Below are 14,960 nucleotides of genomic sequence, written 5' to 3' on the forward strand. Positions count from 1 at the left end.
CTCGAGTTAATGAGTCACTGAGAGAGAGAGAGGGGGGGGGGGGGGAGAGAGAGAGAGAGAGAAGAGAGAGAGAGAGAGAGAGAGAGAGAGAGAGGGGGGGGAGAGAGAGAGAGAGAGAGAGAGGGGGGGGGGAGAGAGAGAGAGAGAGAGAGAGGGGGGGGAGAGAGAGAGAGAGAGAGGAAGAGAGAGAGAGAGAGAGAGAGAGAGGGGGGGAGAGAGAGAGAGAGAGAGAGGGAGAGAGAGAGAGAGAGAGAGAGAGGGGGGGGAGAGAGAGAGAGAGGAAGAGGAGAGAGAGAGAGAGAGAGAGAGGAAGAGAGAGAGAGAGAGAGAGAGGGGGAGAGAGAGAGAGAGAGAGAGAGAGAGAGAGAGAGAGAGAGAGAGAGAGAGAGAGAGAGAGAGAGAGAGAGAGAGAGAGAGAGAGAGAGAGAGAGGAGCGGCCATGTTTGTCTACTGGGCTGAGAAACAGGGTGGACACTTCTTAACCGTGTTGAGCAAACATCATCCCGGCTGCTGCAGAACATGAGGAGGTGAGAGAAAATGTCCGTCCTGCAGGTGCAGCTCTCACACCTCAGAGTCCACCCCCCCCCCCCCTCAACCCCCACCCCCGCCCCCCCACCAAGAGGAAATGTTGGAGTCGGTGGAGCGTGTGTTCAAATCATTTGGCAGAAGGTGGAAAATGACCAGCGGCGGTTGTTTGTTCCCACCTTCCCTTTAATGGCTGAGAAGTGTCAGTGAGGTCATCGGAGGTCAAAGTGTTTCTGTGTTTGTAAGATTATGAAAAATGTATCAGCAACAAAATCCTTCTTTTCTCACAGACGACAGTCATACGAGTTCATAAATCTCTGCAGCAAAAACAACAAAGACGTTGGTGAACGATTAGGTCGCAGTAAAAAAACAAAAAAAACAAGTCCTCAACGCCCTGCGATCTTTACTTCCTGTTTCAGAATCTATTAACAATCTGAGACCAAGACGTCACAGGAGAGTCACAAACCTTAAAGACAAACAAAGAGAACAAATCGACGGCTCCCGGGTTCGGTTTGACGCCGGTGAACTTAAAGGGATACTTCCCCCATTTGCATTGAGCCGCCGGTGTATTTCTGATTCTGAACTAGAGGACCTTAGTGGGAGTGGCCTGCAGTGCTGTGCATTCTGGGATTTGGTGTCTTTCATCCACATGAGCCAAAAAGACACATTCTGTGTTTTCTCGGTCAAGAAGGCACCAACTTCAAAATGTATTTCACATTTCTACACATATGACCCAATGTCAACACAGATTCATGTTTCAACGGGTGAAGTGTCCCTTTAGGTGTGTCCTCCTGGCCCGACGCCGCCCTGTCCTGTCACTGCACTCATAAAGAACAGCAGCAGCACCTCTGAAGCCGCTGTTATCTGAGTCGAGGTGTCACACACACGTTTTGTCAGCAGAGGACTCGCTTGTTGAATCACATGGTGTAGTAGGTGTGAACAGTGTCTGGCAGCTGAACTGTCACACTGCTCAGGCCTTTCTGACGCTCTCAGATGATCACAGGTGACCTCTCACATTCCCTGAATATGAAATGTTACCTTCAGGCAGACGTTAGCGGGTCTTTAATAAATCAGAGAAACCTTCAGACAAGCCTCTGGATTAACATCGTTTCTTTGTCCTCGTCCGTGCTGCAGGACGTTTCTGAGGACATCCGCTCCATGGACAGCTGTGAGTACATCTGGGAGGCCGGGGTCGGCTTCGCTCAGTCTCCTCCTCTCAACTACGTCCATGACATCAACAGGTGAGGGTGACATCACCTTTACAGAAACCTGTTTGTGTGCTGCTCTTCTTCTAAAATGTGATGTTACTGTATCAGAGAGCTCTGGAGGTGTTAGACACACTGCCCTCTAGTGGCCCACTATATAAGTGGATTTTTCATTATATGTCCCCTTTAATAGTTTTTGTGTTTTTTCAGGACGGAGCTGCTGAAGCTGCTGCTCACGTGTTTCTCTGAGGCCATGTACCTCCCTCCATCCTCTGAGAGGAAAAACCTCAACCCGTGGGTGTCCTTCTTCTGCTCCACAGACAACAGGTAACACACACACACACACACACACACACACACACACACACACACACACACACACACACACACACAGAAAAAGATCCCCGGTCAGGGCCAGAAGACTTCTCTAGCAGACATAATTCATCAGTCTTTAACTCCAAAAAAAAAGCAACAGAAAAGAAAGCAAAACACTAATCTGAGTTTCTTCATCTGGGCAAAAGAAACTAAACAAACATGGAGGACGATGAACGTGGTCGGCTGGCTGTGTGGTCTGTCTTCATGAGACATTATTGACACTTGTGTTGTTGCCATAGTTACACAAACTGCTCTTCTTCTTTACGATTCCTCTTGGCTCCAGGCTCAGTTGTGTTTTTGCTTTCTTTATTAGCGCTGTTGCATGGGAAGTCAAGATTATACGTACGCTTGGCATCCCAACAGAAGGGTACCAATGAGGTAGAACTTTAACTCTCTGATCCAGGTCTACACTCCCCCCCCCCCCACTACGCTCTGCCAATGAAAGGCGTCTGATCCAACCTTCACAACAGGGTCCTAAGTCTCTGACTAGACTCTTCTCCTCTGTCGCCCCCCGGTGGTGGAATGAACTTCCAAACTCCATGTGATCTGCAGAGTCCCTCTGCACCTTTAAGAAAAAGCTAAAGACCCAGCTCTTTCATGAATACCTACTAACTTAATGATGATGGTCTCCATATTATTGATGATGATGATGGTAATGACGATGGTTTTTGTTTGATAACGACGACTTATAAGATGGTTTCTATACTGATTAGAGCTCTCAAGAACTGCCCTCAATGTTGTGCTTTGCCTCTGGTCACTTCCTGTCAGCACCTGTGTGTCCAATCAGACTCAAAGCTGATCGTTTGCTCTTACTCACATTGTTCCCTTTTTTCTAGATCCTTGCTTGTGTTGTTCTTACTCTCTGATGTACGTCGCTTTGGAGAAAAGAGTCTGATAACTGAATTGTAGAATTGTAGATCGTATACATTTAAAAGTTTTAAAACATTTTGACAACCTGAATCTGGTGACAGGACACAGAAAGGAAAACAATCTGAGAGATTTAAATAATGAAATCATAAAAAAAAGAGGATAAACACAGAAGTCCTCTGTCCACGTGGCTGTATGTCAGACTCTGCTCTGCGTTAACCTACACTGTGTAACATGAACGCCCCCTCTGAAGAGCTCTTCAACACGTGGACTCTCTGACAGCACACAGATAAACAGCAGGTCTGAGTGACCTCCACCTGACCTCCGCCTGACCTCTCTCTCCTCGCTCCACACAGACACGCCCTGCCTCTCTTCACCTCACTGCTCAACGTGGTGTGTGCGTACGACCCCGTGGGGTACGGCTTCCCCTACAACCACCTGATGTTCTCCGACCACCGCGAGCTGCTGGTGGAGCAGGCCGTCCAGATCCTCGTGGTCGCCCTGGAGCACGAGGCCGGTTCGGCCGCCAGCTCCGCCCTCAAAGCCCTGGTGACCTCCGGCTCGTCCTCGGGGGTGGAGGACCTGGAGGTAAAGAGAACGGAGGAGTTAATAAAAAACGATTCTGATTCATTCATTTAAAAATCTCCTCCTGTGTCTCTTTCAGCCGGCCGGCCCTGAGAACCTCTTTGTGAACTACCTCTCCAGGATCCACAGAGAAGAGGTAACCAGGTAACCGTCAGGGGTCAAACCAGCTCTCTCTCTGCAGGAGGTTAAAGCGTGTTTTTCTTCTTGGTGTGTCAGGACCTCGGCTTCATCCTGAAAGGTGTGGCGCGGCTGCTCAACAACCCTCTGCTCCAGACCTACCTGCCCCGCTCCACCAAGAAGATCCAGTTCCACCAGGAGCTGCTGATCCTCTTCTGGAAGTTCTGTGACTTCAACAAGGTGAGGAGAGAGGACATATCTGCACACTGCAGAATAATAATAATAATAATAATAATAATAATAAATTAGATTTATATAGCGCTTTTCTGAGTCGGATACAAACAGAGTTTGAAGGCTGACTTCTTGTGTCTGTGTGTTTTTAGAAGTTCCTCTTCTTTGTGCTGAAGAGCAGCGACGTGCTGGACGTGCTGGTTCCCATCCTCTTCAACCTGAACGATGCCAGAGCAGATCAGTGTGAGTCACTGTGATGTGTTTGTGCAGAAGAGTGGAAATCCTGCTTAATGTCAGGATGAGTGTTAACGTGCGTGTGTGTGTGTGTGTGTGTGTGTGTGTGTGTGTGTGTGTGTGTGTGTGTGTGTGTGTGTGTGTGTGTGTGTGTGTGTGTGTGTGTGTGTGTGTGTGTGTGTGTGTGTGTGTGTGTGTGTGTGTGTGTGTGTGTGTGTGTGTGTGTGTGTGTGTGTGTGTGTGTGTGTGTGTGTGTGTGTGTGTGTGTGTGTGTGTGTGTGTGTGTGTGTGTGTGTGTGTGTGTGTGTGTGTGTGTGTGTGTGTGTGTGTGTGTGTGTGTAGCTCGTGTGGGCCTCATGCACATCGGCGTCTTCATCCTGCTGCTGCTGAGCGGAGAGAGAAACTTCGGCGTCCGTCTGAACAAACCGTACACTCTGAGGGTCCCCATGGATATTCCTGTTTTTACAGGAACACACGCAGACCTGCTGGTTGTGGTGAGATAAAAACATGTCTGCTTGTTCTGCAGTAGATTTAATGTCCCCAGATGATGAATCCTGATTTCTGTATTTAGAGATATCAAAGCTGAAGGACACGCCCCTGAAATACTCCTGATCTGCTTTTTCACACATGCACCTCAGAGTGTTGGTATCCCCCCTCAGCTCTGTTCACTCCTGCAAAATTTTTTAAATATTGTAAAGTTATAAGCACATTTTTAAGGGTTTTAAAGAGAGTTCATAAGAGAGCACACAAACAGACAAGTAAAGGAAAACACATTTGACTATTTAATCAAACAGGCTTGTTAAATAACAATAATTCTGCAAGCTGCACTGCTGACGACAAAAGCTAAATCCAAATCTCCACACTCACAGTCATGTCCCCGCTAAGTGTGTGAGTGCTTAGGACTGTCCCACTGTCAAACCATCGAATGCATGAGGACTATATGACGCCAAATTATGCACTGTCAGCGATTCATTTTCATGTTCTGATGATGTAAACATTGTGAACTTTCTGAAAGTCTCTGAGTGAGTTCATGAGTCTGAAGTCGTCTCTTGTTGTCGTCAGATCTTCCATAAAATCATCACCAGTGGTCACCAGCGCCTGCAGCCTCTGTTTGAATGTCTGCTCACCATCACAGTGAACAGTGAGTGTCAACACCGTGATATGCTGCCCCCTGGTGGACAAATGGAGGAACTGCATTGTTCACTTGTTATCCCCCCTCCTCCACAGTTTCTCCGTATCTGAAGAGTCTGTCCATGGTGGCAGCCAACAAGCTGCTCCACCTGCTGGAGGCGTTCACCACGCCCTGGTTCCTCTTCTCCTCCCCTCAGAACCACCACCTGGTCTTCTTCCTGCTCGAGGTCTTCAACAACATCATCCAGTATCAGTTTGACGGTGAGAAAAAACAAAGACAGGAACTCAAAAAAAGAAAACTAAAAAACAAAAGGCAAGGCAAGGGAGTTTATTTCTATAGCACATTTCAACAACAAGGCGATTCAAAGTGCTTCACACAAGACATCAAAAAGCATCATGACAGAGGAAAGAAAATAAATATTAAAATAGAACATTTAAAAAATCACTGAAATTATTAAATCTGAAAATATGTTCAAATTAATTTAAATTAAATTAAATAATATAATATAAAATAAAATAAAATAAAATAAATTAATTAAAAGTTAAAAAAATAAAATAATAATTACAATGCAGAGTAAAAGTTTAAACTCTTATTAAAGCTGTTTAATGAAAGGCAGCTGGAAACAGGTGAGTCTTCAACCTGGATTTAAAAGAGCTGAGAGTTTCAGCAGACCTGCAGTTTTCTGGGAGTTTGTTCCAGATATAAGGAGCATAGAAACTGAACGCTGCTTCTCCATGTTTGGTTCTGACTCTGGGGACAGACAGCAGACTTGTCCCAGACGACCTGAGCGGTCTGGATGGTTCGTAATGAATCAGGAGGTCACTAATGTATTTTTGGCCCGTAAACCATTAAGCACTTTATAAAGGTGTTTAAAAAAGGTTTCAGCTCTATTAAAAACCAGTATGTCTCCCTCACAGGTAACTTCAACCTGGTGTACGCCATCATCCGCAAGAGGAACGTTTTCCACCAGCTGGCCAACCTGCCGACCGATACGTCGTCCATCCAGAAAGCTCTGCAGAGGAAGAAGAAGTCGGGGATCTCCAGGTCGAACTCTACAGAGGCCGAGTCCATGGAGGGCTCCAGACCTGCTGTACCAGCCGAGCCGGGCACCTTTAAAACCAGCTTGGAGGCCACTCCAGGTGAGAAGTCAGATAGATGTTTACACACACAGACTGAGGGTCATTTATGGTTGTTTTTGGGGGATGTAAATGTCTACATACTGATCCTCTGCACACAAGAGGTATAGATATATAGTGATAGATACACATTTAGATACTCTGCAGAAAGATGTTTTCTTTAACCCTCAGGCATCAGTTTAATTTACGACCCTCTTAAGTCACTAAGGACAAAAATGTCCACTTCCAAAAGACTGCTATAAAAACCACTCTTAAACAACTTCAGCCCTGCTCAAAACTACCAAACATTCAATCATTTATAGGAATTTAACCCTTTAAATGCCAGTTTGAGTACATGATTCTGGCATTTAAAGGGTTAAATTCCTGATAATTATTCAATATTTGATAGTTTTGAGCAGGACTGAAGTTGTTTAAGAGATTTATGCAAATAAAAAGTAGAAAAAAATAAATCTGTTCTATTTTTATAGCAGTTTTTGTAAATTGGACATTTTCGCCCTCCAATGTCCAAACAGGGAACTACATTTTAAATCTGATGCTACACAAAAACTAACAATGCATCAAAGTCAATATTTTGGATAATCTTTGACATATCCAAGACTGATTTAAAAAGAATCCCCCAGCCACCAAATGGCATTTTAAGGGTTAAATTCCTAAAAATGATTGGATGTTTTGTAGTTTTGAGCAGGGCTGAAGTTGTTTAAGAGATTTATGCAGAAAAAAGTAGAAAAAAATATCAATCTGTTCTATTTTTAAAGCAGTTTTTTGTAAGTGGACATTTTTGTCCTTAGTGACTTCAGAGGGGAGTAAACATGTTTCAGTGTTCTATTGATCTGTTAAAAAAATTAAAATGTGCATTCCAAAATGTGTCAAGAGACTTTCTTACTAAAATGTGCCATATGCACTAACAGACAAAATGATGACCAGATGAAGAGGAAACATTTGACCAAATGGACAAAAATGTCCATAATGATGCAAGAAGACTTCTATTCCAGTCATTGTGTCTCCTCCTGCAGTTCAAAAAGGATTCCTTGTGCGTCTTCCAGGTATCGATAAGATAACAGAGAAGTCTCAGGTGAGTGTGGACGGTACCATGGTCGCCGTCCCTCATTTAGAGGCTCCGCAGACGACCGCTGACGGCCAAGCTGCAGCCGGAGCGAGCGACACCGAGTCCAACTCAGAAAGAGACCACGAGGTACGCAACCTGTGACCTGTGACCTGTGACCTGTGTGTGCGTGCGTGCGTGCGTGTGTTTTTAAAAGTGACTCCTGTTTGTCAGCAGGCGTATCACTCAGAGTCCGAGGCAGGGAGAAGTCGTCTGTCCAGCGTGTCGTCGTCAGCAGCCTGGAGCCCCAATCCAGACTGGGTGAGTTCAAGTCCATCCAGCTGTTACCGTGGTTACACAAACTTCTTCACGTCTTCACTCTCCTCCGTCATGCTCTCTGTGTTTTAATCTCAGGTGATGTCATGGAAGTCGAAGCTCCCTCTTCAGACCATCATGAGGCTGTTACAAGTTCTGGTCCCTCAGGTGGAGAAGATCTGCATCGACAAGTAAGAAACTCAGAGGCTGATGGGTTCAAACTCTTATGATAAAGGTATCTTACTATCTGATCAGTAAGGAAACATGTTGAAGTGCTGGCTTCTCTGACAACAATGCAGCAGTCAGTATGTCCTCCTTCTAACTTTAGATTCTGCTCCTGAATGCTCTGGATTTGTTTGGACCAGAGAAGGTAGGCACTTTTAAGACCCCCCCACACGGCCGTTTTGGACGCCCCTCGGTTTACCAGATATGAGAGCAGTTATCAGGTCAACAGGTGTTGCAGCGATGGAAGCGGACAAGAGAAGTGGTTCAGATAGAAGTGATTGTACCCGACCTAAAAAGCCTCTGCATGTTTCTAATAAGCTCCACGAGCAGAAACGTGCTCAAACTAGGATCAATATTGGAGATGCTTTTGAAAAATGGAGAGAGGTTAGAACACAGAAAGGTTTACAGACCCATGCAGAGCTGGATAAACACTGAAGCTTCAGAGTCCACCACATGGTGACCTGAGTGAGCATCGACTCTAGAGAGGAGAGGGGGAGACAGCTCTATATGATGTTTAGAATTTAGACTGCAGTACCCATTTTAAACACTAGGAGTCAGAGTTTAGATACTTTCAGGTGATCGAGCAGTTCTGATGTTAAATGTTTTTGTCCTCAGGGGTTTGACAGACGAGTCAGAGATCCTGAAGTTCCTCCAGCATGGCACGCTGGTCGGCCTCCTGCCCGTCCCTCATCCCATCCTCATCAGGAAGTACCAGGCCAACGCCGGCACCGCCATGTGGTTCAGAACGTACATGTGGGGCGTCATCTATTTACGGTAAAAACGACTGAACACCACACTGTGTTTGATTTATGTTTTTTTTTAAATTTAAAAGCAGTTTCAGTGTCACTGAGTGAGATCATCTTGAGTTTTAACAATAACAATGTGTCCGACTCTTGTTGCCGTAGCAACGTGGATCCTCCGATCTGGTACGACACGGACATCAGGCTCTTTGAGATCCAGAGGATTTAGAGGAGCGGGGTGAAGACATCCCTCATGAGTCCTGGTTTCCCCGTTTGTCTCTTTCCTGTTTTACCTTCATCGAGGAACGTTTCACAGAAATCGTCTTCTTCACAACATGAAACACTCTGTCTCACACACAGCCTGTGTTTGGAAGGAGGACGGGACATTTATTTATCAGCTGTGGATTTCATTTGCCAAAAAAAAAAAAGAAATAGAAGCGAACACAGACTGCAGCTGGACCCTTCTCCAAACCATGAAGAGCCTGAAAGACCCGGACTCTGTAGTCCGGCCCACATGCTTTGGTCTTAAAATAAATAATTTCTAACTATGTGTCATGAATTCTTCAACCATATGTGTGTTTTCTTCTTCTACAGCTGTTAGCCACTTTTCAACAAGAGGAACGAAGAAGTAAGAACCTTTTGAGGTGCATTTCCACCGCAGGAACCAGGGACTACATTTAGTTCCTGGGTAAAAGATCTACCCCTCAAAAAGACCCTGCTAGGGGGGTAGTACTTCCTAAAGGTTCAAGGACTTTTCAGGCCAGAGCAGTGCTGAATGTCTCTGATTGGTCAGGAACAGAAAGTATTAGATCACCCACTGCAGCTGAAAGACCACTGAGGGGGGGGGAGGTATCCAGTTCTTATTCTTCTCACATTTTCATTAGAGTACTCTTTCTTTTTTAGGGGCGCACTCACACCAGGCAATCTGTACCGTACCTAAGCATGCTTCACCCCTAAAGTCCAGTTCTTGGCCCAGCGGGGGGGAGGGGGGACATATCCTGCGGTGGAAATGCTGACAACAATGGGCTGCAGGAACCTTTTAGTTCCTTGAAGAAGAAGAAGAAGTCCCTGATCCTTTTAGTTCTGGGGGATCTTTTGTCTGCTCATCATGCATCGAGGAGCAGCTCCATCAGAGCTCCCACCGAGTGCATCCTGTAGAAAACGCCGAGCGGCTGACTCAGGTTCACCAAGACGAACCAGGCGCTGAAGCCGAAGAACCGCTTCCCGATGCCGTTCTCGAACTGCGGGTGGACTCCGAACGCGGGGATGATCCACAGCTGCCAAAGAAAAAAACACATAGATCAACCGTGGAAATGAAGACGACACAGAAACCCACCATCTTTTTTTTTTTTAATGTGACATTACCATGATGTTGGAGAGGATGAGGAACGCACAGATTTCTTGAATCGCTCGTTTCATCCAGGATTTTTTCCCATCATGCTCTTGAGCAGCAGCTGACGTTTTCCCCCGCAGGAGCGTGGTATCCGTCTTCCTCTCCTCAGGGATCGGATCAGCGGCCTTCTTCTTCTTTGGCTGTAGGACGGATTATCATATAAATATGTCCAGGTCTACACTCCCTCCCCCCCACTACGCTCTGCCAATGAAAGGCGTCTGATCCAACCTTCACAACAGGGTCCTAAGTCTCTGACTAGACTCTTCTCCTCTGTCGCCCCCCGGTGGTGGAATGAACTTCCAAACTCCATTCGATCTGCAGAGTCCCTCTGCACCTTTAAGAAAAAGCTAAAGACCCAGCTCTTTCATGAATACCTACTAACTTAATGATGATGGTCTCCATATTATTGATGATGATGATGGTAATGACGATGGTTTTTGTTTGATAACGACGACTTATAAGATGGTTTCTATACTGATTAGAGCTCTCAAGAACTGCCCTCAATGTTGTGCTTTGCCTCTGGTCACTTCCTGTCAGTACCTGTGTGTCCAATCAGACTCAAAGCTGATCGTTTGCTCTTACTGACATTGTTCCCTTTTTTCTAGATCCTTGCTTGTGTTGTACTTACTCTCTGATCCACATCATCAAAGTTTTGATATTCTGCAAAACATGTCAAAATGAACGTCTGACCTTCATTGCTTTAGCTGGATGCTAGCTGATTAGCAAGTAGCACAAAACTGTGAATGTAGGTACCTGGAAAAAGTTGCTCCACTGCTTCTCCTTCTTCTTGGTGAAGCGGCTCGGGTGTCTGTGAAGCCCCTTGATGATGAAGATGTTCTGGAGGCTGAGCTCCAGCAGGCTGAGGATGGAGTAAGACAGGTCCAGGTCCCCCAGAGTCCCCTCGGTCCCAACAGCGAGCGCCGCAACCAGAGAGAAGTAAGCCAGGGCGAGCTGACCGAGAGCCGTCGCGAGCAGGAGGATCACGTCCAGGCTCCGAGTGGGGTCGCGCCCCCCGACGCTCGCCCTCCTCTCCGCCCGCTGGACGAGCGTCCCGCCCAGGCTGCACAGAGACATGAGGGGCATGACGGCCAGGTGGTAACCATAGAACAGGAGGAAGGCGGTGAGGCGATGGCGGGGCAGGCTCACAAAAATGTGATAGAGGATGAAGATGACGACGCCCACCGTGAGGACCAGGCCGCCGAACACGAGGCCGTAAAAGACCTCGCCGTCGTAGACCGCACGGAGGGTCAGCTTATGAGCGACGTGGTGGTGGTCACCTGGACTCGTCCTGCGGCCCACGTTCTTCCACATCACGTAGATCATGCAGCCCGCCATCAAGTAATACTCCATGTGGAAGGGGTAGAGGATTTCAATGGCTTTCCTGAAGACGAGGCAGGCGGCGCTCACTCTGCAGTGGCAGGAAGTCGAGTTTTCAAATCCTGGAAGCGATCACAGAAGAAGATACTTAAAAACTGATTCCCTTTTTTAAAGTCTTTCTATGTGATTATTCACACTTAAATATAATATAAATCAAGTATCTCCTCTGAAAATAACTCTGTGAGTCATGACTGTCTACAATGGGTGTAACACCCGAGTCCCACTGTCTGTGATGTTTTCAGAGTTTTCAGAGTTAGCATGTTAACACAACAATGCACCGCGAGTTGTTTTGGTTTCATGCTGGTGCTCAAGGGCGACATCTGCTGGATCAAAAAATCACATATAAAGCCTTTAACCTAGCACCAAATATTTTATGTTTTGCAAAGATTCTTTTGCCTTTATTCGATAGGACAGCTGAAGATAAATGTGGGGAGACGGACAGAGTTAGGGGAGACAGCACCAAGCAGCGTCAGGAGCGGTAGTCGAGGCTGCGACCAGTGTGACAAAGACTAACGTCGGTTCATCGGGCGCCAGCTCTACCAACTGAGCTAAACCAGCGCCCTATATTTGACACATTTTAAGGCACAAAACATTTTGGAATTGCTCCAGAAGATTGTCTCAATAGGTTTTGTGTTGATGCAATATTTAAATTAGTTTGCTCAAGTGTTAAAAAATGAAGTTGATGCTGGAGTGTAAAATCCTGCAGTTCCTGGAGTGTCCACTAGAGGCTGGCTGCAGAAGCACAGGAAGTCACATACACACCCATTCTAAAAAGTCTGTTTTTACAGCAGAGATTAACATGTTTACAGCCTGGTTCAAAAAACCAAACAGGTGTGATTAGCTCATGTCTCGATGGACACACACTGTACGGGGGGTGAATGTTTTGATGACTCATCAGTTTTGATTTGATGAAGGATAAGAGTTATTCACAATAAGGCGTGTAGCTGACCTGATTGACAGGTGGGCGCGGTGTAACGGTTTGTCAGGAGGTTTAAAACCCGCCTCAGCTCCAGCTCTCAGCCTGTCGTTAGGTTGACTGAAAGTTAGACTGAGACAGCATTTCCAGCATGGAGACCGCCATCGATGGGACTCCAGCGCCCCCTGCAGGAACAGACGGGGGACGTCACTCAAGCTTCGATGTGATTCTGCCCTGTTAAGATGAACTTTATGTTTTTGTGGCTTAGCGGCGTTCTACTGAGGGTGATTTTTAGTAGGAATTAGAAAACTTCTTGTTTCTTTTCTTCAAGTAATTTAGCCCCCAAACTATAAAAACAAAATGAAACAAAGGGCCTGTAACTACCTGCTAACGCTGATGAGTTCCTGCTGCTGACATGAAGACCGCCCTCTTTTTCCAACTTCATCTCCACGTGGATGGTTTCCTCCGTCACCGCGTTCAGCCACAACAGCAGGTCGGCCGAGAGGATCACCATCAGACCCAACCTGCAGCAAGTAGAAACATTCAAACATAAATAGAATCACACACCTAGGGGTAGTAATCATCTCTTTCCAACTTTTAATATTCATTCAACATGTACTGAAACAGACAACAGAGGGATGCACCTGGTGATGATCTTGTGTTTTTGAACGCAGTCTTTGGAGTGAGCCCACAGTAAATATGTCTACAAGAGAAAAACAGAAAGAAGTTATTCCATAAGGAAACATAAAGAGGACACAACACAGAGTTGCTGACACATTGCAGAACTTTAAAGGTCACATATGACGCAAAATCCTCTTCACCATGTGTCTCTAGTCTGTCTACAAACCCCCCAATGATGAGAAAAGTCCATCCTCTCCGTCTTCTGCCTGCTCCACTTTTCAGAAAATGTGTGCTCAAAGAGGCCGTTTGGAGAAGAAGTTTGGAGAAAGACAGAGTACACCCAAGCCCGTCCAGAGAGGGGGGCGTGGTCAGACACCGCTCATTTGCATATTTAAAGGTACAGACACAGAAACAGTCTGTTTTGAGCAGGGCTGAAATAGAGGGGGTTTACAGCTAGGTGTTTGTTCTGCCCTCTGAGTGGTCAGATGCTGAAAACTACTTGGTTGTTGTCCTCCTTGGTTGGAGGGAGGGAGTGAGTAAGAGAACCAGTCGGCAGCTGAAGTGTTGACTGATGTAAATACCTGCAGAGTGAGAAACAGAGCCTCGATGAACGGAGAGAGCACTTGAGCAGCAGGTTTACACGCCCTCGTGTTGATGAAATATCCGATCCTGCAGACGTACAGCAGCAGACTGAACACAGCAAAGAGATGGACGACAACTGGACCAGAACAGGACGACAGAAGATACACATTTCTTCTTTTAACGCAGCGTTATGGACGGGGACGAGATCGCATAGTGTTGTGAAAAGTGAGGGAGTTTACTATAAGATGCATCACCAACAATAATCTCCCTGATGTGGTACTTGATAAGGTAATAGACGAGATGCTTACAGGTGACAGGGCCTCCCCCGGCATGGTGGTCCTTGTGTGTGCAGAAGCCGGGCTGTCTCCGGGCCCACAGCAGGTACCACAGCATCCAGACCACGCTGACCCCCATCAGCAGCAGCAGGAACACCTGAGGCTCCTGGTTCTTCAGCGCCGTGGGGTTCAAAGCTTTCCCGACCACCAGAGCCGCCCCCAGCAGCACCGCGTTCAGACCCAGCAGACCCGAGACCAGACGTCTTCCAGTGGGAACCCAAAGCACCACCGAGTCCGAGTCATGCTCCTCGTTCTGATGTTCTGAGCTCTGAACCGGTTCATCAGGTGAATCCAGCTCTATGACTCCTCCAGGATCTGAATCCATATTCATGCCTGTTTTTGTCCTTCTTTTGAAATCCCTCTCACTTTGCTTCTTCTTCTTCTTCTTCTTCTTCTTCTGTTTTCCATTCAAGTGTCAGCTTTCCTCACCTTCGCTTCGATCCTGTAGCTCAACATGTGCAGGCATGAATCTGAAAGCTGCAACTGATTTCCCCTTCAGCACTGGTTTAGGTGCGGCCTGTTTAATTATCCACACCCCTTTCACGGTTAGAGTCCGACATGTGTCATGTTTACTTTTCATAGTTTACCTTATTTACACATGACGTGCACCTTGAGCAAAGTTTGCTTCACGGCCGCATAACCCTGAAAGAATGTTTGTTTATCTGCACTCCAAACCTCAGCGATGTCGCTTTCTTTTGAAATGGTTCAATACTATAAGGGCTCCCTGCCAGGTAATGTTTGCATACATTCAACACCAGAAACGGACAAGTAAAAATAACCTCCCTCTTATCGCTGCACAGCCTCAGGCTCCTGCTGTGAAAAAAGTTTTTCCATGAATGTCGGCAAGGGAGAAAATGAAGAGGAATTCTCTTTTCAAACAGTCCCCCTGTGGTCTAAATGAAACATCTGTGCTTTGGTCAAAATATAACATGAATCAAGCACCAGAGGAGGTTTGTGACCCTGTATAAACCAGCTCTCTCAGAACGTTCCGTTTTGGTGTGTGTGTC

At 46.4% G+C, this 14,960-nt stretch overlaps 2 protein-coding genes across 4 annotated transcripts in view; one reads left to right on the forward strand and one right to left on the reverse strand.

Moving 5' to 3' along the window:
• hid1b (HID1 domain containing b) overlaps nt 1-9,279 on the forward strand; it is a 15,585-nt gene extending 6,306 nt beyond the window's left edge. Inside the window, exons 5-19 of one of the 2 annotated variants that reach the window (XM_061027871.1) lie at nt 1,660-1,766; nt 1,941-2,057; nt 3,329-3,560; nt 3,637-3,693; nt 3,774-3,914; nt 4,058-4,148; nt 4,482-4,633; nt 5,202-5,280; nt 5,367-5,531; nt 6,189-6,410; nt 7,421-7,599; nt 7,687-7,770; nt 7,864-7,955; nt 8,605-8,763; nt 8,895-9,279. In XM_061027871.1, the coding sequence (XP_060883854.1) occupies nt 1,660-1,766; nt 1,941-2,057; nt 3,329-3,560; nt 3,637-3,693; nt 3,774-3,914; nt 4,058-4,148; nt 4,482-4,633; nt 5,202-5,280; nt 5,367-5,531; nt 6,189-6,410; nt 7,421-7,599; nt 7,687-7,770; nt 7,864-7,955; nt 8,605-8,763; nt 8,895-8,958 (1,941 nt within the window). In that variant the 3' untranslated portion in view covers nt 8,959-9,279. The remainder of the gene's footprint in view (nt 1-1,659; nt 1,767-1,940; nt 2,058-3,328; nt 3,561-3,636; nt 3,694-3,773; nt 3,915-4,057; nt 4,149-4,481; nt 4,634-5,201; nt 5,281-5,366; nt 5,532-6,188; nt 6,411-7,420; nt 7,600-7,686; nt 7,771-7,863; nt 7,956-8,604; nt 8,764-8,894) is intronic. The other variant, XM_061027872.1, reaches the window with a different exon arrangement.
• On the reverse strand, nt 9,092-14,393 carry LOC132955147 (proton channel OTOP3-like). Of its 2 annotated transcripts, XM_061027887.1 has the most exons (7): nt 13,927-14,393; nt 13,618-13,754; nt 13,060-13,118; nt 12,800-12,939; nt 10,876-11,561; nt 10,095-10,262; nt 9,092-10,006 (listed from the first exon to the last, which is right to left on the reverse strand). In XM_061027887.1, the coding sequence occupies exons 1-7, from the start codon at nt 14,282-14,284 to the stop codon at nt 9,836-9,838; spliced, it is 1,719 nt and encodes a 572-aa protein (XP_060883870.1). In that variant the 5' UTR covers nt 14,285-14,393; the 3' UTR covers nt 9,092-9,835. The 2 variants fall into 2 exon arrangements, with proteins under 2 accessions (XP_060883870.1, XP_060883871.1); XM_061027888.1 differs by lacking the exons at nt 9,092-10,006; nt 10,095-10,262 and adding an exon at nt 10,326-10,782.
• Between the last annotated feature and the right edge of the window lie 567 nt (nt 14,394-14,960).

The sequence above is a fragment of the Labrus mixtus genome, chromosome 21, assembly GCF_963584025.1.
Source record: "Labrus mixtus chromosome 21, fLabMix1.1, whole genome shotgun sequence".
Classification (NCBI taxonomy): Eukaryota; Metazoa; Chordata; class Actinopteri; order Labriformes; family Labridae; genus Labrus; species Labrus mixtus.